This window comes from Vicia villosa, linkage group LG5, assembly GCF_029867415.1.
Source record: "Vicia villosa cultivar HV-30 ecotype Madison, WI linkage group LG5, Vvil1.0, whole genome shotgun sequence".
Classification (NCBI taxonomy): Eukaryota; Viridiplantae; Streptophyta; class Magnoliopsida; order Fabales; family Fabaceae; genus Vicia; species Vicia villosa.
In genome coordinates this window covers 113,367,161-113,392,290 of record NC_081184.1, presented here as the reverse complement: position 1 = coordinate 113,392,290, position 25,130 = coordinate 113,367,161, and the positions used below count along the sequence as shown (strand labels likewise).

At 36.4% G+C, this 25,130-nt stretch overlaps 2 protein-coding genes across 2 annotated transcripts; one reads left to right on the top strand and one right to left on the bottom strand.

The window, feature by feature from the left end:
• The first annotated feature begins 14,167 nt into the window (after positions 1-14,167).
• On the top strand, positions 14,168-17,994 carry LOC131602044 (gamma-secretase subunit APH1-like). The gene is made up of 7 exons (XM_058873992.1): positions 14,168-14,415; positions 14,563-14,718; positions 15,556-15,641; positions 15,933-16,058; positions 16,305-16,432; positions 17,333-17,472; positions 17,727-17,994. Coding segments are annotated over exons 1-7 (750 nt in total). The 5' UTR covers positions 14,168-14,302; the 3' UTR covers positions 17,728-17,994.
• A 2,587-nt stretch (positions 17,995-20,581) lies between these two features.
• On the bottom strand, positions 20,582-23,623 carry LOC131602043 (calcium-dependent protein kinase 24). Its single transcript, XM_058873991.1, has 8 exons — positions 22,746-23,623; positions 22,539-22,662; positions 22,302-22,445; positions 22,056-22,208; positions 21,859-21,974; positions 21,440-21,607; positions 21,115-21,342; positions 20,582-21,025 (listed from the first exon to the last, which is right to left on the bottom strand). Exons 1-8 carry the CDS (start codon positions 23,295-23,297, stop codon positions 20,876-20,878), a joined length of 1,635 nt encoding a protein of 544 aa, XP_058729974.1. The 5' UTR covers positions 23,298-23,623; the 3' UTR covers positions 20,582-20,875.
• Between the last annotated feature and the right edge of the window lie 1,507 nt (positions 23,624-25,130).

Genomic DNA, 25,130 nt, shown 5'->3' with positions numbered 1-25,130 from the left:
CTATGGCTTTGATGATCGTATATGTGGGTTTCTTTTAGACATAAGTGATGTCGTTGGTTTTTATAGTGAATGATCGGGGATTTCATTCACGAAGCCAAAGGGGGGGGGGGGGGTGGAAATCTCATAGAACAAAAAGTTAGAAGTTAGTATTACACCAAGAATTCACTAAGAAGATGATGAGTTTTCTATGTTGTCTTGTCTTTTGGTGCACTCATTTCTAACTTCTTTGTAACAGCCAACAAAGCACTAGAAAAAAGCATATCCATATTCTGGATTTTTTATGTATGATGTTTTTTGTCGGGATTATGGCTTCTGGTTGCCTTTCACCAATTTTAAGCTCCACTTGCTGTCAAATTTAATGTTGACTCTCATATATTTATCTTCTGTCTTAGACCCATATTTGAGACTTTTAACATATATTTGAAAACCAAATGGGTGAGTAGGCAGATCTCACCATGCCTCATATATTTTATTTCGCTCTCATGAAGGATGATTCTATTATTTTAGGTGTGTACTATTTTTTTGGGGTAATACAATGCATTGCTTCTTGTTGTTCCTTATGATTTTTCTTCTATCATGTTGCAGCTAACATGGCAGCGATGCTAAGATCTATCTCGCCTATCCCCAAACCAAAAAATGGCCATAATAGACCACAACGAAGATAGAAGGTTGTTTCTGCCTTCCAAGTGAGTGAAATCTGGTGTAATATTTTTCTTCGAGGTCTGTCTCGAGATTATGATTTTGATCATTAAAGTTTAGACAAGACCACAAAAGTTTACCAAACGTTGGAAAGATATTTCAAAGACCAAATCTTATTCCTGATGAAGAAAAAAGTAGGTTCGAGGCCATGGTGTCAATCAGTATTATAGTTTCTCTAAGATTGGTATGCATTTTGGTAAAACCAACCTAGCTAAAACATGTTGAATAAAATGCCATATCATATAGTTTTCAACATGTTGAACAAGATGTCACAACATGACAGGTATGACATCGTGTTTACTGGGGCATGGTTGTTGGGGCTGATATGTCAAGTATATCAGCTATTTTATTAGCTACAGAATATTGTGGAATATTCAGTTAGATTTTGTGTATCCAAGATCGATTCAATCGTAGATATTTGATTGGTTTTCACAATATCTATAATTAAAAACAATTTAGGAAAGATTGTATTGAAAACCTATTTTCTTGGAGATCAAGCAACATACTTTTTGCAGCCTCCTTGTAGCGGTTTTAGGCCCAATTCAGTCAATACTAATTCCATAGACTGGACTAAACCTAGTTTTGTGTGGAACTGATATTTTGTGTTTTAGGGTTCTAGGAATCCTTATTGTGGTTGTGCTGTAAGTTCCATGTTGTGTGCATTCACAAACCTGTAGGTGCTAAATGCTGTTTAATCTCTGAAGCTGCTAAGCAAGGAGAGTATTGTCAGTTCTTATAAGCTTTTAAGCATTGAGAATTGCGTGTCTTGGAAGAGTGTATTCTACTTTTGATTGTTTGTGATTTTGTCACGGGTTGTGACTGTGGGGATTTGAGGAGGGCCTCATACCTAGGTGAGTCTTAGGTAGAAGTCATAGAAAGGGTAGTGATTAAGTGAGAAGTTGTAAACGGGGGAGTTTAACTTTGAATTGATACTATCTTATATTGATTTCATCCCTGGCTTGGTAGCCCCAAAGTAGGAAGGTTGTTCGAACTGGGTAAACAGTTCGTTGTGTTTTTTATCTTCCTGCACTATTTTTCGTTACTGCAACCATCCTGTTCTGTAGCATTTAATCAACATATATTTTTGTCGTGACATATTATTCAACATCACATATCTAATACCAGAACTTCAATTGGTATTAGAGTAGACATCCTGATCTGCATCTGGGGTGAGATCTAGGGAAGTTACTTCCTGGTACGATAGACAAGGAAGGAGGATTTTTGAACACACCTCCTGTTCTGGATGGAAGTTATTATGACTACTGGAAACCTCGTATGGTGGCTTCTTGAAATCCATAGACAACAGGGCTTGGAAGGCAGTTTTGAAAGGATGGAAGCATCCTGTTGTTGTGGGAGCAGACAAACAACCCACTACTGTGCTAAAGCCTGAAGAAGACTGGGACAAAGGAGAGGATGAACTAGCTCTTGGAAATTCCAAAGCTCTAAATTCCATCTTCAATGTAATTGACAAGAACATATTCAGGTTGGTGAATATATGTGAAGCAGCCAAGGTTGCATGGGAGATTCTTAAAACTGCTCATGAAGGCATATCCAAAGTGAAGATGTCAAGACTCCAACTACTAATCACTCAATTTGAGAATCTAAGGATGAAGGATGATGAAAGTATTCACGACTTTTATATGAACTTCCTTGAGATATCCAATGCGTCCAGTGCATTAGGAGGAAAGATACCAGAAGAGAAACTAGTGAGAAAGATGCCAAAGTCTCTTCCCAAGAGATTCAACATGAAGGTGGCTGCCATTGAAGAAGCTCAAAGACATTAACCGGATGAGGTTGGATGATCTAGTAGGATCTCTTTAGACGTTTGAGTTGAGCATCAATGATAGAGTTAAAAAGAAGAACAAAAGCATAACTTTTGTAGGCAATACTGAAGATGGAAAGGAGGAATATGATCTACATTCAGATGAAGGAATATTCAATGCTATAGCCCTCCTTGGAAGATAATTCAATAAGGTGATGAAGTAGATGAGCAGAAATCCAAGATCAAATGTCAGGGACACCTCATCTGACATCCAAAAGTCAAATGATTTTAGAAGATGAAGATCTGAAAAATAGTTCACTCAAGGGAAGGGAATACAGTGTCATAAATGTGAAGGATTTGGCCACATTAGAGCTGAAGGCCCTACATACCTCAAAAGACAAAAGAAGAGCTATTTGTAACTTGGTCTGAAGAGGACTCTGAAAGTGATCTTGAAGAAGAATCTGCGAATTATGTGAAGGTTTTAACAAGCATGTGCTCATCCAATGACGTATCTCGTGATGATGGACTAATCTATGATAAGTTAGCTACATCATACAGAGAACTATGTCTTAGAAGTGCTGAAATACATCAGCTGAATACAGAAAAGGAAGGGCGTTTTAAGAATATCATTGGGCTGGAAGATGAAGTGAGCTCCCTGAAGTCTGAACTTGGTAGAGTTCATAAATCTGTCAGAATGCTGAATAATGGGTCTGACGTGCTAGATGAAATTCTTCAAAGGAGAAGAATGGATGGAAACATGAGTGGTCTAGGATTCAATGAGAAAAAGGAAGATGCTCTATATTTCAATAACCATAAGGGGGTATCAACAATGTCAAACCAAATGTCTCAACATTGTGGCAAGAGGAGCACTGGTTGCACCACAGTGAAATTCTTGGACTGGAGATGTCATCACTGTGGACGATATGGACACATAAGACCGTTTTGCTTCAGGTTGTTCCCCAAACCTACACCTCTCGTTAAGTTTGGCAAGACCAGTTTTTTTAACAGGAAGATGACACAGTGGGCACCTAAGGATGATGTTACGAGCTTTATTGCTCATACCTCGCTCAGAGTTTCCATCAAAGGCGACTGGTAATTTGACAACGGTTGTTTAAGACATATGGCACATGTTAAGAATTTACTGGTGGATATCAAACCTCGCCCAACTAGCTATGTGATGTTTGGTGATAGAGCCAAAGGAGAAATCAAAGGGGTAGGAAATCTGAAATGCTCAGGAGTTCAAAACCTCAATGATGTGTTACTTGTGAGAGGGTTGACAGCTAACCTAATAAGCATAAGTCAACTATGTGATCAAGGCTACAAAGTAAACTTCACCAAATCTGAGTGCCTTGTCACTGAAAAGAAGAATGAAGTGATGATGAAAAGGGTCAGGTCTAAGGATAACTGTTACTTATGGACTCCTAAAAAATTAAGCCATTCCTCCACTTGTGTCCTAGTCAAAGAAGACGAAGTTAAAGTATGGCATCAAAAACTGGGACATTGATCGCGACTTTACGTGTCTATTAATCTGATGACTGCAAGTGCACAGTCGTGTCGTGTAGTTTTAAAAGATATCGAATCCACAGGGACTATGAATCGACCTACCGTTATCTAAGGTTACTATGTAAAGCTAAGACTACTAATATTTTGATTGTTCCTAAGGGGAAGTTATTGTGAATTCTAAGAAATGTAGTAATAGGCGGATATCAATATGTATTTCGTTTAACTAAGGTGATCCGAAGGTCCATTGGCTAATGTATAAATTCGATTAAAAATCTTTATTAATTCTATTGATTAAAAGTCCTCCTCTCAAACTCTCGCTCTGTTGATTCAGACTACTGTCCTAACTCGTAATGTACGCTCTCGCCATCCCATTAGATTTAGAAAAGCTTTTTGGAAGCAACATAATTAATAAAATGCTTGTTTTATGAAGTCGTTATCTACTTAAATCTCCTAATCTCAAACTCTCGCTCTGTTGACTCGGAACATGCTAATATCCCTAACGTACGCTTTCGCCATCCCGCGCGGGTGTAAAAACATTTTTTGAAAATAAATAAGGTCTAATTAGTTTTAATACGCTTTCGCCATCCTTAAAACTAATGTGCTATGTCTACTATCCAGTTAAAGATCTCAAATTTTCGCTCTATTGATTTTAACTTTTGACCGTCTTAACCCCTCAAACTATCGCTCTATTGGTTTTAAGACTTACTAATTAAACTAGACATACAAACCAAAAATAAGTGATATTTAATAAAACATAATTAATCCAATTTATTTCGGATCCCTACGGTTAAATTACTTTACATACCGATATCTTAATTAATTAGCCAGGCATATTAATACGGTTAAACATGCATAAATTAATTTGGTTCATAATAAAAGGCATGTTAAATGGCATACAATATATCATGCAACAATAATATAAATAAAGGCGGTGAATAATAAACCTTAAATAAAATTAATCTGAAATGAATTGAATCTTGAAGTACTCGAACTTCCACCACGGGTTGGCTGGATCGTTCTTCGGAAATTATTTGGCGTAAAATGTAAAAGCAAGGAATGTAAAAAATAAATCTAACGTAAGGCTAGATCTATAAAAGGTTCACAACAATTTCTGGTGTAGAAATTGTTGTGAGAAAATGAAAGCAGTTAAATGAAAGGCAGGAAAATAAAGGCTTGAAGAAATAATTCGGCAGCACTTCGTTAGCAGAAATTCGGACCCTTTGAACTGAAGAAGCAGCCTCTATTTATAGCTGAGGGTCTGCAGTTGGAATGCGTGAAAGGAGGAACTTCTGACTTGGACTTGGAGACGTGCGTCTCCATTTTTTGGGGAAGACCAGCTGCACGACCTGAGACGTGCGTCTCAAGTGGAGAGAATTTAGGGGGAGCTGGAGACGGGCGTCTCCTCTTGGGTGACGTGGCAAAAGACGTTGGAGACGTGCGTCTCCACTTGCTGGATTGAGTTAGGCCACGCGCAATTGGTTTCTTCGTGGGCTGGACTTGTACTTTGCACAATTAGGCCTTCTTTGCACCCCTTTCTTGCTTCAACACCCCTTTTTCATCTTTTAGGCACAAATAGTAGTGATTTTAGCTCTGTTTCTTTCTTTTTCACAAATAGTCTCAATATGAGCGTAAAACCTGAAATATCGCAAATACCCGCATAATATCACAATAAAACAATATAATTAAAGGAAAATGCTAATAATATTTATGGATTTCAAGCTAAATATATGATATAAAATCGTGTTATCAAATTCCCCCAGACTTGAACCTTTGCTTGTCCTCAAGCAAATAATAAGATAGAAACGGGAGGACAGTGAAATGAAAAACATTTCCACCACGTCGTTCGGGTCGTACTCAGCTACAGAGTGTTTCTGTTCGAAACTTATGCGGCAGACCCTAGCAATAAACTTACATTCGCGACACTAGACAACTCCCAGCGTGCATACCAATCTGAATCATGCCATCATAGCTTGACCTTGACTCTTCATCTTGTTTTACCCTTTTCATTCGCGCGCAATCACATTAAGCCCATTATCTTGACACGCAAATAGTAGAGTATCCGGTTAGTGACTATGATCCTTCTTATGGAGTTCTGGCATATTTATGTGGTATACTCCTTAGCGCTCATTTGTAGATTGGGGGGAATCGAACCATAGTCCTTCCTACCAAGTTCAGTACCAGGAAACTTCTGAACCAATCAACAATGAGTTTTTATATTTGAGATTTGTGACCGTTAGGTTAAATGATCGTGTGAGGATCACCTTACTTAGTAGGTACATTTCTATTGGAAGTTAAGCATATAATAATAATTATGTGGATCATACACTTATATTCATCGACTCTCTGCGTAGTTGGTGTCTAAGACGGTGCCGATGGTTTCGGTATAAAGGGTATTCAAATTGGTTACGCATACTTGGGGGTTTTAGAGTGTCGGGACGATAAGGGTATTGTCTTGAATCTTTATTCTGGTTTCTATGTGTTACGTATTTGAGTAGCTTCGTACTTCTCGAACGTGTGGGGTTATGCGTTTATCGTAAAAAATTTGTTATGACTCAAGAAAATGGAAAAAATTGTAATAGCCACGGAAATATACATATAAGACTTAAAATTCCCTAAATATGCTTTATTGAATTTGAAAAGAAACATTACAAGGAAAGGAAATAAAATAAAAGGAAATGATACTAAAGCGAGTAATACGACTCCCCCAGACTTAAATGATGCAGTGTCCTCAATGCATAGCTACTACTCCTCGTTGTTGCGGTTGCGAGAACTGCTTGCGCCTCTTGTACGAACACGTTGACGTCTATCAGTAGGAGAGTCATTTGCACGAACGTTAAGATCATGTAATTGCGTAGCAATTTCTGTGTAGCGGTCTTCGGTCCTGACAGCGTAGTCGTGGTGATCTTGTTGCATTTCTCGAATTAGCCTTAGTGTTTCGTTTTGATTTGTCTGCATAGCTTGAAAAAGTTGGTCTTGGCGTTGAATTGCAGCATACATGGCATCGAGAGTAATTGGCAGAGGATTGTTTTGAGGAGGTTGGTTGAAATCAGCTTCTACTTGGTTGAACTCTTGTTCCATTGCATCCACTGGTTCATTATGATGTTCATGTTGGTTTTCTTGAGGATTTTCATTAATAAGCCTCCAACGCTGAATATAACGGATGTTGATTTGCTCTGGGCATGGCAGGATGACATTTGGAATTAGAACTTTGTTGATGACCAGAGTGTAACGGCCATCATGACGTGGTGAAACCAAGTGAGAGTCACGGCAGTAAGTGAGATCGAGGGACTGAGCAGGCATCATGAGATGAGAAAGGGAGATGAGGTCGTCAGCGAGACCTAAGGCACATGCCAAGGTGGTAATAATACCGCCAAACAGGAAGGGGTTTGTAGTAGGAGCGTTGATGCAACCTTGGATGTGTTGGAGCATAAATGGTGCAACATTGAAACGGATATTATTTAGCGCACAGTATAAGAAAAATAACTCATTTTGGTTTACCTTGTGGTTGTTGGATCTTGCAAAAATAGTGTGACCCAAAACACGTTGAAAATAACGTATAGCGGGGTTTTGAATATGAGAAGCATGAAGATTCCTCCAACCGGTAGCATTTTTCGCTAGTCATATTAAACCAAAATTCAAAAGCGAGTTGCTCCCAAGGTCGGCCATTGAGTTCTTGAAATATTGTGCGATGAGCATTTGGTGCATTGTTAAAATGCAAATACGTAGCAACTTCTTCTTGATCTAAATTAACGTCACGGTTAAACATCTGAAATTGGATGTTACCGGTTAAAAGTGGTTGATCAGAAGGAGTGTCGTAGTGGAAAGAGCTTAAAAACTCTAAGTTGAGCGGCTCATAAGTGGATACGGGTTCGGTACAGAGATGGTGTAGGCTAGATTTTGTAAGTAAACGGGTGACACCATCTATTAGACCCAGAGTTTCTAGACATTCGATGTTCACGAATTTCGTGGGGACAACCGAACGTTCATAGAAAGCGAGATATTTGGTTATTTGAGCATTGTCGTTTTCCTCTTAAAAGATAATATGTGAAAGGTTGGGAGGTGGCCTCTCAGGACGCACACTTCAGATGACTGAACGTGGAGGCATGATGTGTTTGGAAGGAGATAGTGTGAAGAGTAGAAGAATAGAAAATGGTTTGGAGGTTGTGAAGAAAAAGAAATGATGGTGGTGTGGTTTTATAGTAAGGTTTGAAAATGGTGGAGTAAATATAGAATTGAAATGAATTTATGGTGGTGTTTGAAGTTTGAATGGAATGGAGAAATGGGAAATGATGTAGAGTTAAAGAGGTGATGATGGAGGATGAATGTGGTTTATGGTGTTTAAATGGAAGAAATAATGGGGAGAAGGAAGAATATTGAATGATGAATTTTGAATTCAAAATTCAAGGAGGGAATAATTTATGGTCTGCGTGGTCAAACGAAGCATGCAGCCTGCTACCCTTGGGAGACGCGCGTCTCAGGCAGTCAGTCTGCTGGGGGACAGGGTATGGAGACGGGCGTCTCCAGTCCTTAAAATGCAGAAGGGTGGTCCCACAGAGGTGGAGACGCGCGTCTCCTAGCCTAGGGACATGCCTGTCTCGCATGTGATGCTGTAGTCACGTGCTGACAGATACAAAGATTATGAGAAAAGCACAAAGTAGTGACATGTGATGTTACTATAAATAGTAAAATACCAGACTGAGTGTGTTATATGCATTCATAAATATATAGCAATCAGACAGCAGAATAATATAACACAGTAGCAGTAATGAATAAAATAATGCATTTCAAATTAAAACTGGTACTGAGTGTTAATAGAAACAGAATGTAAAAATGCAGAAAATAAAATTCTAAACTAGAATTGGAAATTGCTAAAAATAAAAATCTAATATCCTAAAAGTTAACATCTAGCCACGTCTGTTGTTGTGCACATTAGATAAATGTGTTTGAAGACTTCGTCGAATTGGGCATTGACAGTGTCGATGAAATTGAAGAAGTGCATTTGCAGAGTGTGTAACTCGTTGCGCATATGTTGAACTTCGTGTTGTAGTGCATCTATTGCTTGGCCTTGTGTGTTAGGATTGTGAGCATGCTCGATCCTCGGAGGAGTATTTCTTGGGGCCACTGATTCAGCAGATGCAGCAGGTTGTTGTTGTTCAGGCTCGACATCAGTCATGTCTTCAAATTGAACTTCTTGTGAACCAGTAGGAGTCTCAAGCTCATACTCAGGAATGGGTTCATCTTCAGGTAGAGGCTCATATTCAGGCACATGATCATCCTCAGGCATAGGTTCATATTCAGGCACATGATCATCCTCAGGCATAGGTTCATATTCGGGTATATGTCCATACTCATAGTATCCAGGAGAAGTGTCAGGTTCAGAGTCTTGTTCTGCTATATACATGTCATCATCTAAATGTTCATAGGCTTGTGGGGTTTCTGGAGATGACTCTCTTTCAGGAATCTGATCATAGTAAAGCCAATTAGCAGGATTGTGCACACTCGTCCTTGGATTCGGTAAGGTGAACTGATATAGCACTTTATTATCAATGAGTAAATCAAACTGATCAGGTCCAAGGTTTCCAATGATACCTCGATTAAAGTAGAAGCGAATGTTCATAGAGTTGTAGGAACCAAAAGGTATCAATCTAAGCATATATATATATATATATATATATATATATATATATATATATATATATATATATATATATATATATATATGTGTGTGTGTGTTTTTTTTTTCAAAAAAATAACATTTTAATTGTTATTGTTGAATTATAATTTTATGTTTTTGTTTTCTACTTTTATATAAATAAAAAAGGGAAGTGAAAAAAGAGGGGGAAATAAATATTTGAATTCAAAAAAGTGAAGAGTGAGTTGGAAAAAACCAAAAGAAGACATTTTTTGTCCCTAGATTATTAATTTAGACTAAGCTAACAAAAATGTATTTTTATAATTTCCAGAACAACAACTTTTCTTATATTATAGATTTTATAAATTCTCTGTTGATCATGTTATAATAACGACGTGTCAGATATTATATTTGAATATTTTTTCCTTATATTATGTTTTAAAGTTTGAAGAGAGTGAAAGGAAGAACTTTAAAGAAAGAGGAGTATGGGAAAAAAGTAGAGGAATTTTCCTTATTTTTTTAGCAAAGTATTTTTTTTATAAAAAATAACTTAATATTTGTCATCAATGTATTTTTAATTGTAAGATTATTATAACTACATAAATTGAATTTGAAGAATTTATTTAAGGGTGTTGCTAACTAGTGTTCTCAGGGCAATGGTTAAACATTCCAAAAAAAGAAAATATTTTATAAAAAATTTAATATTTCAATTTTTAAGACATAAAATACACAGATTATCGAGATAAATTTACTATTTTAAAGTCTTAAGAAGTAACCTAAGAACACTGGTTAACATTTCCCTTTATTTAAACCATATAAATTCTCCAAAATCGTTAGGGATGTCAACGAGGCAGGGAATGTTCGAAGGATGCTTAATGGTTTAATATAATGTTAATATTAATATTTTTATTTAATTGTAATTAACATTTTGACTTAACTAATCATTCGATTAAATTTTATTTAAAGGCTATGAATTAGAGTAAGCTAAAAACAACTTACTCTTGAATTAAATTGAACCTCATTATATATATATACCTGAACTTAATCATAAAGATATTCAGTGGCCTACAACACTCGAACTGTGGTCGGTCCAAAAGAGAAAAAAAGATGTACCTATAAGACACTCCGATGTAAAAGTGAGTTTCAGAGTGAGGAGAGCAAGTACAGAAGTAGAGAATGAATTAAAATACCTGATCCTCTTATGAAAGAGGGTATTTATAGTACTCCCAGCGCTGAGCCAGGGTCTTCTGTTTTTGGGTTGGATCCATAGGCCCAAAACGGAAGATTTCAAGGATCCAAGGCGGGCATGGCAAGATCAGCGCGTTATCTTCGTCCTGGGTCAACTGTCTGTTAATCACGAAAGGTGGAGGACGGGTTCTTCCGGATGGTAGTTGGCCACGTGCCCTTGGACGGGCACGTGGATGAGGAGCTCCCCAACGACTACATACATTTGGATTATTGTTGGGCCTTCATTGTAGTAACGCTGGACTGGGCCCTACCCGACGGTGGGCCAGCCACAGGCCCAGTCTAGAACATGAGCCCCCAAGTCGTTGCTCCTAGTCGTAGGAGTAATGACTTAAGATCAGCCCGCGCGTCGTGGGGTGCTGAAGAATCCCAAGCTTGTGTCGTGATGCCAGACCCGTATTGTCGTAGAGGCTTCCCGACAACTTCACTTGGCCAGGAAAATTTTCCTAGTGCCACAAGGGTCTGAGTACGCATCAGCTCGTTGATGGAGGCGTATTAAGCCACGTCGAGGAGACGGACTCGAGTACGCCGAAGCTCTTTGTTGGAGGCGTTGCAAGACATGTCGAGGAGAGAGATCTTTGCACGGATTAGCACCTGATAACGTGATCACAGGGAGATGTTCATCATGAGTTTGTATGTGATCGAATATCATCTGGTCATATGGTCGGGCACGCGGGGGGATCGTGCCCTCCATGGGTGCAATATAACTCACCCGGAGTGGGATCGACCATGTCAAACGCGGGACCTGTCGCTCGTGCTCGACATGGTATCCTACGAGCTTGACTCGAGACGTGGAACATTTGATAGATCTTGAGCTCTACTTGGGAATATAGAGCGTTGCCTTGGGAAGGTAAAAGTCGGGTTTTAATGCACCACGTGTGAAAGCGATTAAATGCGTCATTATGACCTAGACCATAATGACATACTTTGCGCTTACCCGCGTGATTAAGTTGGTTATAAAAGGAAGTGGGGAGGATCATTTGGAACATTTCTAAATCCTTGCTCTCTCGCTCTGCTCTGCCTTCGCTCACATCTTCTCTCTCTATCTCTTCTGTTGCATTTACTGCTGTCAAGTTCCTTTGTTTCTTTATGTGAACTGGAAGACTTGGGCAAAGTGTTCCGATGTGTAACTAATGTGAACTAGAAGAGGGGAGGAATGTGTTCCCGTTTGAAAAGTTTTTGTTTTTTCAAAGCATTTTTGGTCAATTGGGTGAAAAAGTGAAATTGTGAAAAATTGGTCGAAATTTACCCATACAAAGTAAAGAGAATTTCTTTATTGACCCCCCTATGGGGGTGACCCCCAGCAAAATTCCTAACTTGCCCCTGCTTCGGAGATGTATCTCCGAAGTATTTTTTTTATTTTTTCAGACTTCGGAAATGCATCTCCGAAATCTCCAAAAAGTTGGTGTTTTCGATGATGCATTTCCGAAATGCATGAAATTTAAAAAAAAATACGTTGGTTTTAACAGTCAGCTATTGTTTCGGAAGTACATTTTCGAAATAATGTGTTCATATACCATTTTCCCTCATTCACTATTTCATCATTTTTCTCCAAAACAAACCCAAACCCTCTCCAAAACTTCCATCGATATCAATCCATTTTTCGTCTCAAAATTAAGTTTCAAACCATTGATCACGTTAAAGGGAGCATAAAAAGCTACAATTTGAGGTAAACATCTCTCATTTCATCCCCTATTTCACTACATTGTTGCTGATTTCTGTGATGAAAACTCTGTTAGTTCGGAAGTTCATTTCCGAAATAAGTCACCTAACATATTTCAGAAATTTACTTCCGAAATAATGCCTGGCAGTATTAAAAAATTTAGTTTTGACCATTTTTGCTAATTTTTGCATATGTTAGGTATGGTGCATCCGGACAACATTGTCGTCGATGACGTAGTAGTTCCGGAAGATGTCAATGTTAATAACGATCCGGTTAACGATGTTAAATCCATGATTGATGCGGTGGATGTACGGCAACAATTTACAAATGATCGGAGCTTCGCTTTGTCGTGAACAATTGCTTGATTGTGTTCGTAGTGAAGCTAGTAAACTTGGATTTGACATTGTTATTTTAAGGTCCGACAATGGAAATAGTTGACGGAAAGCTTTTGCTGTTTTGAATTGCGAGAGGGGTGGGAGGTATGTACCAACAAACCGGGAGTTAAAACACGAAGACACGGGATCGAGAAAGTGTGGGTGTTCGTTTAAGTTGCTTGTGACTCAGAGGATTAATGATTTGTGGCGTTTAAGCGTCATTTGTGGAATTCATAATCATGTCTTGGATGCCAAGCTACACGGGCATCCAACGGCGTGTCGGTTGTCCCGCGAAGAGAAGAATGTTATTTCGGATTATCGATAATCAAAGTGGTGCCGAGAAACATACTTGTTGATTTGAAGCGAAAAAAACCGGATAGCGTTTCAAATATCAAGCAAGTATACAATGAATGCAAATAAGTCTATAAATACAACACAATCTTTTTCATCCTCATCACACCACAAAACACCGATGACACAAACCTACCCCAACCTAGCATTCGTCTACTTCACTAGTGGCTACCCGATGCGGTTCCAATTCTGCTTCTCGCGCGACACGCCGTTTGCGGAATTGATAACGTCGCTCAACACGCTATTGCAATATCCGGAAAATCGGAAGGTTGTCAAGCTTAAGTACTGCTCGCCATTGCTAAACGTCGAGGGAGACGTGCAATTCACCCCATTTGAAGTCAAGAACGACAAAGATTTAGCGATTTTGTGGACAACTTTCGACCGATTTTCTTCAAAGGGTCCAATCGAGTTGGATGCGAAACTTCAAAAATCGGAGGCCGACGTTATCAAAATGTTAACTCATCCTCACCTAGCCGTGTTTAACAATATGTAACTTTAATTTTATGTAATGTGATCTTTGTAATCTTCATCCTTTAAATAAATCAAATCGTTGTTGTTTGTTATTTTTCTTCTGTATCAGACCTTATTTCGGAAATACATTTCCGAATTCTTCCAAGGGGGGTGAATTCGGAGATGCACTTCCGAATTCACCTATTTTCTGGAAAAAAACATTATTTCGGATGTACATTTCCGAAATCAGTTTTTTTCATAAAAAAAAAACATGTTTTCGGAAGTGCATTTTCGAAACTACCTTTTTTCTCATAAAAAAGTGACTTTAGAAATGCATTTCCGAAATAAGCGCATTTTGGAATTTTCGCCACAGATGACCAAGAAGGTAGGGGTCAATATAGAAATTCTCAAATTAAAATATTCAAGTAATACCATTCTTGTTTCTTAAGGCCCAAGACAGCACAACTCTAATCCGACCCGAACAAATAATTCGGAGGACAAGACCCGAAGCACCATCTTCATCCTTTTGTCTTGGGTCATCAATGGAAGACCCGAGCAGAAAACCATACACACAGAACTGTGTAGTTCCTTTCTTCTCATTTTAGATAGTGAGAGACACTACAATGACTGTAGCAGCAGGAATCGGGTACGCGCTGATAGCTCTAGGACCGTCTCTCTCCCTCTTCGTTTCCGTAATTTCCAAAAAACCATTCTTGATCCTCACTGTTCTCTCCAGGTTCGTCGATCCGATCTCATTCAATTCACACTTTCTCTCACTTGTTAAAGTTAGGGTTTTGTAATTACTTCGAATGATGCTTTTTTTTTTTTTGCTTCCTTTAGTTGTGCTATTAGGTTTATATGATTTTGTTTTGTTTGATTGCAGTACACTATTGTGGCTTATAAGCTTAATTGTGTTGTCTGGAATATGGAGGGGTTTTCTTCCACTGAATACAACTGAAGTTTGGCCTTATGGAATACTCATTTTCTCATCTGTTGCATTCCAAGAAGGACTTAGGCTTTTCTTCTGGAAAATATTTAAGTAAGCTTTAATTTCCTCCATTTTCTTTGCAATTGCATGTTTAAGCTATCAAATACACGTAAATCGGACACACCATTGACACTGATACCAGTTAATTTGAAAAAAAATGCAAGTGATCGAATGTTATCATATGCATTGGTATTTGTTATCGAATGTTATCATATGCATTGGTATTTGGTATCGTGTCGGACACCAAACATGCCTATCGATGGACTGCCTAGTTATTATTGTTGGATTGGATGTTTTTAGAAACTTCTTTACAATAGTGGGAGCACGCTTGGTTTGCGAGTGAGGAGAATGTATAAAGAATACTCTTTAGGTTATGTTTTGATATCATAAAATGAACGGAGCAGAATGTAGCGGAGCGGAATGAAGATTCCACTCCATCGTTTGGAAAATTTTGGAAGGAACAAGGCAAATTCTTCATTCTGGCCGAATCAGAGGGGAAAAAATATGGTGGTAAGTGATGGAATGGAATGAAATCCATCCCACTCTATTCCGTTCCACTCCATCCGATTTTAAGTGATCCAAACAATGGAATACCACTCAATTCCATCCCATACTGCTCTGCTCCATCCGATTTTAAGTGATCCAAACAATGGAGTACCACTCAATTCCATCCCATAGTGCTCCACTCCATTCGATTCCATCAATCCAAACAAAGCCTAAGTTGTATGTTCATTGTTTTGTCAGCCTTGAACATACATTTTTATACAATATGATAAGGAAATTTTGTGACTATTTATTATGGGGACTGTTTTGTAATATTATAGTGATAATTTTTGTGTTGGTACTGATTCTGGGTTAATATTTCATTTTTTGGTTGGTCATGTGTAGAAGGTTAGAAGATATTTTAGATGCTTTTGCTGATAGAGTATCAAAACCACATCTTTTCCTGACAGATAAGATGCTGATTGCTCTTGGTAAGAAAAATAGAGGCTTTTTCAGCCTGTTTTTCCAATCCTTAAATTTTGCATTTATTTCTCAACTATTTTTTTTATCAGCTTTGAATTATAAGATAACTCTTTTTTACCTATTATTTTCTCTTTTCTTTTGGGATTAAAAAACCACATCCTTGGTTGAATTTAATTTCATGATAAAATGAATCCCTTGTTGAGATGCTATTGAGAAAAGATATTGCCTATTGGAATAAGATCTGTAAATCATAAATAATAACCTATGTTGATGAAATGTCTTTTGCATATTTTTCACAGCTGGTGGTTTGGGTCATGGTGTGGCCCATGCCGTGTTCTTCTGTATCAGCCTATTAACTCCCGCATTTGGTCCAGCTACATATTTTGTTGATAAATGTTCAAAGGTTCCATTTTTCCTTCTTTCTGGTGAGAGTTTCTCCACTGCTAGTTCTCTCATATGCATGGGAGTCTCCAGTTTCAAACTTTTTGGAAATTTTTGCATTTGAGGCTTAATTGTATATTCATTTCATTCATGCGACTCTATAAGTGGACTTTTCCATAAAACCCGTGCATAAACAACGACCGGGGATTTTTGAAATTACTTTATGAAATCTGGTTTTTAATGTCTGATTTCTTTCCTCCAAATTGTTCACTATTTTTTTATGATTGCAGCGGTTATTGCTCTTGCATTTGTCACCATCCACACCTTTTCGATGGTCATTGCATTTAATGGGTATGCAGAGGGGAACAAAGTGGATAGTTATTTTGTTCCCATTGTTCACGTTGTTGCAGGAATGGTGGTAAAAACTCTCACTTATGTCCAGTTTATTTACAAACACAATGAGTATATTTAAATATCAATTATATCCAGTTTGTTTTGACATAGTTTACATTGATCATTTTGGAGCTTGTTATTTGGATTAGCTGAAAATTTAGAACCTAATTCATCCCTTGAATATTAAAAATCACATGACTAAGGTTAGAATTACACAGAACAATGACGTGGAACAAGTTCCTCTTGTTGTACTCTAGCATAGGTGAAATGAATGATTTAAAGTATCATAATCTCCAATTTACAATTTAAAAAATAATCCGAAATACTTTATGTCCCATACTAATGAAGCTGCTGCTACGAAGCTACAAGTACAACAATGGAATGGCTTGTTGGGTTGGCTCATTGTACAGCAGTTTTCATACAGTAAGAAAGGCATACCACAAACTAAAATAAAAGCAACATGAAAAACAGATCAGTGTTGTAAGAGTAGTACAAATTTTGCTGTTTTGCAGATTTGAAAAGTTTGTAAGATGATTAACACAACTACATTTGGATGTAGAAATAGGTTATAAATTATAATAAATTATTCACTGTCTTAACAAAACCGCGCATTGACCAGACAAAAAGCTTTTATCTAGGTGATTTCCTATAGCGACTCAAGCTTGAATAGCTTGCAAATGACCTGACTTTCTGTACACTGCAATTCGTTTTGTTGATAATGTAGTATCCTTCCTGTGGTACCTATCTGCTTGAATTTGGTCTAGTTCCAGAAAACATTGAAACTCAAACAGAAAGGGACATCCTGGAGATATACTTTATGTTATCGCTATTGATTAGGAATTTAATTTTGATTTCCTTGTGATATTAATTTTCCTTCAATTAATGTTCAAAGTTATATTGGTTGATTTGCTGTTACCTTATTCAGACAATGGTAAATTTGATACCTGGGGGTTGCGCTGTTGGCATTCCTTTCCTTTATTTCACTGCGATCTTGACCCTAATTCATTGTGGGAGGATGGTTTGGAGAAGATTGACAGAAAATCCAATCAGACCGACTCACTCATAGTAAGTGATAGTCTGTTATAGAAGGGGTATTGTTAATGATTGCTTTTGTCCTCACCATTCCGGTTGGAGTACTTTAAGATACCAGTACTTATTTGTATTGCATGGAAAATGTTTCCTCGACGTTATACTCATGTTTCTAATTTAGATGGGTAGGGTTACTGTGGGGGCTTCGAATCAACTTCATATTGTATTTGCTAGTTTCATTTATCATCGCTGGAATCAAGTTTACTAATGAATGGAGTCTTTGGTTTCAGAAAAGGGTTTATGGAAGTCTTAGTGAGAGAAGCTGAAGACCTTAGTTATGTCCAGCACAACAAAAAAAGTAGTTAGATTAGTTAAGGGATCCATGTTAACGCCTCACAAGTCGAAATTTCACTTTGCATTGGATGTAGTTCCTTCCGATTTTAAAATTTATACTATGTGAAGTTGCTGTATTGTACTAAGTCTGTATATATATGTTATCACATTGAAATGAAACCATCTATTAAGTTGCACAAGGTAAATGAGCATTGTGTTTTCAAATCAGGCTCAATTTCAGCCAGAAGTTAACTTTTTAATCTGGAAGTGAACTCACTACCTATGCACATGCATATAAAACCCTGCAACCTAATTGGCAAAACTTAACACATTACCGTTGTACTTCACATAGTAATAATTCATCCATATAGATTTCTCTTCATTTAATCGTTGCCCACCATCTTTAGTCTCTACACCATTGTTTCAACCCTTTGATGCGCCACCATATGATATGATCATCCACTAGCACTAGTACCTCAATTTTTTCCCCCACTAATACTAGACATTCTAATCGTAATCTAGTTATACTTGATGTATCATTGTTATGGATTTGAATGTGAAGTCTAATAATCTTCACTTTTAAGAGAATAAATATCATGTTTGTAAATTTTGAAAATATAGATCAAAATGTAAATTGGATCAATATAAGCATTAACATTGGGGGGATTCTCCTTATATTCCATTTATTTCTCACATATTCTATAAAGCCTCGAAATTACTCTTTTAAAATTATCTTTCGCATGCTCTTTTCGAAAGTTATCTCTCATATGCACTCTCTTTAGAAGTTATCTTCTCTAAGAACAATTTTCAGATGCACTCTCTTTAGAATTTCAAGTTTGACTTTCCTCCTCATAGCTAAAGTTATCTCACTCTCTTTAGAAGTTATCTTCTCTAGGAACATTTTTCATATGCACTCTCTATAATTTCAAGTTTGACTTTCCTCCTCATAGCTAATTTTATGATATTATTCAATGGGAACACTTGTAGTCTTGCATAAGTTTTTCATCTTTTGTGCAAAAGATAAAGGAAATATTTTTTCTAAGAGATAAAAATGTCATTTAAGAATATCTTATTTCCTAAAAAGTATGTGAGTTCCTCAAGATCTTTCATCTCAAACTCCATTAATTTATTTCTTTTTGAGTAGCTGTCTCTTAGTCAAATCATCTCCTATAACAATAATATTGTAATATAGACAAGTACAATTCATTTTTCTTCTTGTATAATTTAAATACAATATTGTCTTTGTGAATCTTTCTAACCATGTCCAAGGTGACTGCTTTAGTTTAAATAAGACCTTCTTCAATCAACACATTTTATTGTCTCGACCCGAGAGTTAAAACTTGATGAAATATTTGCTTAAATTTTCATGTAATACATTTTTAACATCAAATTCTTGTAATTCTTATTCAGAATAAGCATCAAGAGATATTAAGATTTTAACAATATTCATCTTTGTCATTGGTACAATTGTCTTTTTGTAACCAATGTCATATGCATAAGTATAACCTTTTGTCATTAATCTTTTCTTTGTAATTATCAAGGGTGCCATCAGAGGCCAATTTTTACATCTCAATGCTTCTTCAACATACAGGATTCTCACAAAATCAATAATTGTAGTAAAAACTCTGATATTGTGTGCAAAGATGTTTAGAAGAAACATGTTGAGAAATAGTATATCTATTCATGGAGAGACACTATCTTTTATCTTTTCTTAAAACAAAGGGTAAATTATTCGGATCAAAATCACAAGTATCAAATATTTGAGAACCACTAATAAAGTAATCATTTTAAGTACTTATCTCTGACTCTGACGATTGAAGTTGTTCCTAGAATAGCATTAGATATGGCAAATCAAGTATTTGTCGGGAATTGAGGTAGCTTATTCAAAATAAGACATATTTATCTCTTAAAGGAAATATGTATTTGATCTTTTCCAAGAAATAGAGAAACTTGGATGCAAACCAACAAATGTTCCCATTGAACAAAATCGTGGGAAAAACTTCGAGGAGGAAAATGTCAAAGTTGACAAGGGTCCGTATGAGAGATTACTAGGAAAGTTAATTTACTTGGCACATACTAGGTTAGAATTGGCATATGTAGTTTGCATGGTCACTCAATTTATGCATGACCCAAGGGAAAGACACTTGCAAGTTGTTGAACGTGTTCTACAATATCTCAAAGTCTTTATCAGGAGATGACTTTTGTTTTAAATAGGTGCAAGTTAACCATGAAAATTCACATTGATGCTAACTATGGTGGTTCAGTGAGCGATATAACATCTATTTTAGGCTATTGTATCTTGTGTAGGAACTTAGTTGCTTGAAGGGGTAAGAAATAAGGTGTTGTTGCTCGATCAAACGTTGAAGTGGAATTTAGAGCTATGACACAAGGAATTTGTGAATCATTATGGATAGAACATGTGTTAGAAAACTTGAAAATTCAATGTGAAAGCCCCATAAAATTGTTTTGCGATAATAAATCACTCGTTAGTATCGCTCATAATCATGTTTAGTACCAACACTTCATCCAAAAAAAGATGGATAGTAGATTGATAACTAGAACCTACATTCCTTCTGGGTATCAGTTGACAGATATGTTAACAAATTGTTTACCAACAGAACGATTCAATCAATTTACTTGCAAGTTTGAAATAATTAATATTCATTTATCCATTTGCCTGGAAGTGTTGTAAATATTAGTCCGCAAATATCAATTTGTAATATTAGTACGAAACTCATTAGACAAAACATATTAGACTTTTTTTTCCCCTCAATTAAGATTATTTTAGAATTGTAAATACGACTTTCATACATAATTTTCAATCTCTCCCATCTCTATCATTCAAATAATTTTCACATTTACAATTTAATGAAATAAAATTAATAATTAATTAATGTTAACAGAGATCACACTATATGACAAGAGACCCTCATTTGTTTTTGTTCAGATGAGGCCTATTTTCCATTTACACTCTCAAACTGTACACTGCTCAAAATATTACAACATATATAAATGCATACAGTGTTCTGCATCATATCATATGAACTCAACTCAGAATTTGGAACTTGGCCTACTCCCCACATGAAATTTGAATTCAGTTAAGTAGTTAGTTAGTTACTACTCCAGCAGATTTATCCTTAAACATTCTGAAGCTTAATGCATTTAACATTGCTCTTGAATACTGTCGAGATGCCATTTTCCAATCTCCTCCTGTCGTCATCATTGCCTTAAACTCCTCAAAACTTATTCGACCATCCTTCAACAAAACAAAACAAAATTAATATTATAAAAACTGACAGCATCCGAAAGTATGTCTCTGCACAGCTATCAACTGAGCTAGTTTACCTTATCCAAATCAACGTCGTTTAGAATGTCTCTGACCACTTGGTCGTCTATGGAATCATCATCTGATAAGGCGTCTTTTAACTCGTCAAACTCAACATATCCGCTCTTATTCTTGTCAAAGAAATTGAATGCTTCGGTGAGATGCTCATCGTTTCCAATCCTTCTCAAATGAACACTCATTGTGATGAACTCTTCGCAATTCAAGTTGCCATTTCCCTCAGAATCTGCCTGTTGTCATAAATTAACAACGAAGTTCATTGTTTCATTATAGTATATAGAAAGTTTGTATAATTTGTTAAAGCAGTTGTTATAGTAAGGAAATTACTGCATCTATTAATGTCTGAATATCAGGATCAGGAATAACTTGTCCAATCATTGAAAAGCCATCTTTCAGCTCTTCAAATGTTAAGACTCCATCACAGTCCTTATCCATCATATCAAACAGTTTTCTAAGTCCATCAATTTGTTCATCTGGCAAGTTATCAGCCACCACCTAAATAGAGAACCAAATTAATTCAGAAGTCTAAAAAATTAGATATCACTGATCAGAGCCGTCTCAAGTTTTTGGAGACAGTCACAGACAAATCAAGGCCATATTTAACCACAATTTAACTGTGACAAACATTTTTTGAGACCATATTTAGACACGGTTAAATTTTGGATTCTGCGTGATAGTGTGTCTTGCACGCTCTTAAAGACGGCTTTTTCTCTACTTTTTGAATAAGAGATCTTAATGAAACTTACTCTAAGGACTTTCTTCTTGAATCTATTCATCAATGAGAATTGCTTGATCCTCATTCTCACATGGTCTCCTAGAGAAATAGTTCTACCATGCTCTCTATGTTGTATCCAGGTATGATCTTGACACAGAAGAAAACAGTTAACTATTAGCACAGATTTGTCATCACGTCAATGAAATTATAGAGGAGCACCATACATACCAAGAACTTCTTGAACTGTGATTCTAGTGTACGGATTTGGATCAAGCATACGCTTAACAAGGTATTTTGCTTCTTCTGAAACTTTAGGCCAAGGATCTCTTGTGAAATCTACATTACCCCGGATAATCGCCTGCGCTATGGCCTCTTCAGTTTCTGTACTCAAAATCAAACACATAAACTTTATGAAAACGGAACATTTTATTCAATTTTTCTTCACAATCGCGCAAAATATATAAAAGGACCAACCTGCCCAAAAGGGTGGAACACCGCAAAGCAAAATATAAAGAATAACGCCCGTGCTCCAAATATCGATCTCTTGTCCATAGTTTCGTCTCAAAACTTCCGGAGCCATGTAATAAGGACTTCCAACAATTTCATTGAATCTATCGCCTGTCACAACCACATCGTAACGCTCGTATCTTATTCTAGTTTTACCATAAAAAACAAACTCCAACAATACTAATAATCAGAAAACTACTTTACCGGTTACATAAAAAGTGGAAAGACCAAAATCAATTGCCTTAAGTGAAGCTGTCTCACTTGCATCTGAAAACAAGAAATTTTCAGGCTTTAAGTCCCTATGTATAACACCATGTTCATGACACACCTGCAAAATGTACAAAAACAATAGAACCTCAACAAATGAGTCAAAATTTCAAAAACAAATACAACATTACATTAGCACATTACCTTGCAAACTTCAAGAATGGTTTTGGCAACATTAGCCGCAGCTCTTTCTGTATAATGACCTTTCGCAACAATCCTATCGAAAAGTTCACCGCCTTCACACAATTCCATAACTAAATAAACAGCATCTTTATCCTCATAAGCTTCTCTAAAAGCCACAATATTCGGATGATTAGGCAAATGCTTCATAATCTGAACCTCCCTCCTCACATCCTGAATATCAATCTCTGTCCTCAGCTTCGTCTTCGCTATCTTCTTACACGCAAACGCCTCCCCCGTTTGCAGGTCCACGCAACGCACGGTCACACCAAACTCTCCTCTTCCGAGCTCTTTTCCTAACTCATATTTATCAAATATGCTACCCGGACTTGGATTCGTTACAACGTTTAGTGGACGCGATGTCACGCTAGACCTACGCCCGGTCGGCGTTGTAGCGTCCTGGTCTTGATCATAAGCAGTTTTGTTTTGTTTGTTATTGTTGTTATTATTGTTATGATGATCTTTTGATCTCTTTCGTACGCCTTTGCCGCCTTGTGTGGATACGCAACTCCCCATGGATGAATACTCGGAGTTTGTTTGTTGATATTAATAAACGAAAGAATTGAATTGGATTGGATTGGATTGAATTGGATTGGATTATATACAAAAATATATATAAATTTTTTTGTATGTATATAATCCAATGCAATGCAATGCAATTAATGCAAGGTGAAATTGAGTTTAACAATGATGATGATGATTGGTATTGTTATTTATTATTATTAGTATTATAATGTTGGTGAGTTACCCAATCTCCATGGGAAGAAGAAGAAGGAACGTGAAGGGAGAATGGGAACCAGCTAATCTAAAAAAAAAAAGTGGAGAGGGAGAGAATGAGAATAAAAGGAAGGAGGCTATATTTGGTTGAGATTAATTACCGTGTTGAGCTGGAGCATTGCAGATTCATGGTTGGTCTCGCCATTTTCTTAGGGCTTTTTCGTCCGTTGATATTACTACTGCATTTTCTTTCTCTATTGCTATTTTATTTTATGACAACAAATATGTACTAATCAATTTGAATACATCATACTTATATAGATTAAAATTATTAGTAATTTTATACTTTATAAATAAGAGGATATACTTGTGCTTTTGGTTTGTTTAGACTAGTTTGTAATAAAAGAGGGATTGATAAGTTGGAAAGACAAGATAAGACTTGCCCAATTGATACGTATTGTTTGGTTAAAGTGATACGTTTCTGGTAGCTTCTTAGATTTTCTTATGGTTTAGAAGTTTTTATTGAATAATTATTTTATATATACTGTATAAAAAATTTTACACCGTCATTTTATCATGACCTTTCAATTGTATTACTTAAAAAAAATTAAAATAAAACTTAAGCATTTTTAACTTATCAACGGTTTTGATTAAGTGACAATGTAAAACTTCTTTACACTATGTATTTTAATTAAATTTGCCTTTTATTTTTGGAGACGCGTTTTCGAACGCACTTATTTTTTATTTTACTTAATTTTAGTTTGGAGATGCATCTCCAAATTTATATCTGATACATTTCAAAAATGTATATTCTAAAATATGTTTGATTCTTCAAATAAAAAACAAAAATAGAGACAATATGGGAAAATTTATAATTGATAATCATAACAACTTGACATTAAATTAAAACACACAAGTTTACATGGATAATTGATGATTGAAAAAAATTAACATTACACATCGTTATAAATGGGTAATTCTGAACGTTGCAACATGTTGATAATATCTTCGACGGATATGGCAATCTTTCCATCAACTTCAATCGGACCCTTTGTTTCATATCACCGAAAAGCACTCCACATAACCTCTAAATCTGCATTCCTCTTCAGTTCGAAGTTGGTGAACTGTATCTTCCTGTTGCTGTCAAACGAGGGGGAACGATACTTGAGTTTGACAACGTGTCGATTTTTTGGATATTGCAGGAGCATATTCAGTTTAGAACTTTGGATATTAGGTCGGCACGAGTTATATCCTCGCAAATCCTAAATTAAAGTGGCGGCTTCTCACCATTAAAATACACAAATGCAAGGTGGAGATATGTATTCATTTTCTGATATTGGGTGTTTTGTAGAAAAAAATAGGATGAGAGACACCGTTTTATATAAGGCTTGGATCACTTTGGACCTTAAAAACCTTATCATGTCATCAAGCACTTTTCAGAGATGCATATCCCGACGAATCCTATTATTTTACAAAAAAAATGTTTCTTCGGGTATGCACATCTGAAAAGTTTCATATATTTTTTTTAATTTAAAATAGGGTTTATCTAGAATAAACTCTGAACCAAAACCAAACCAGAAACTTAGAAAATATAAATAGAAGTTGTAAACCATATAATGAGTAAACAAAAAA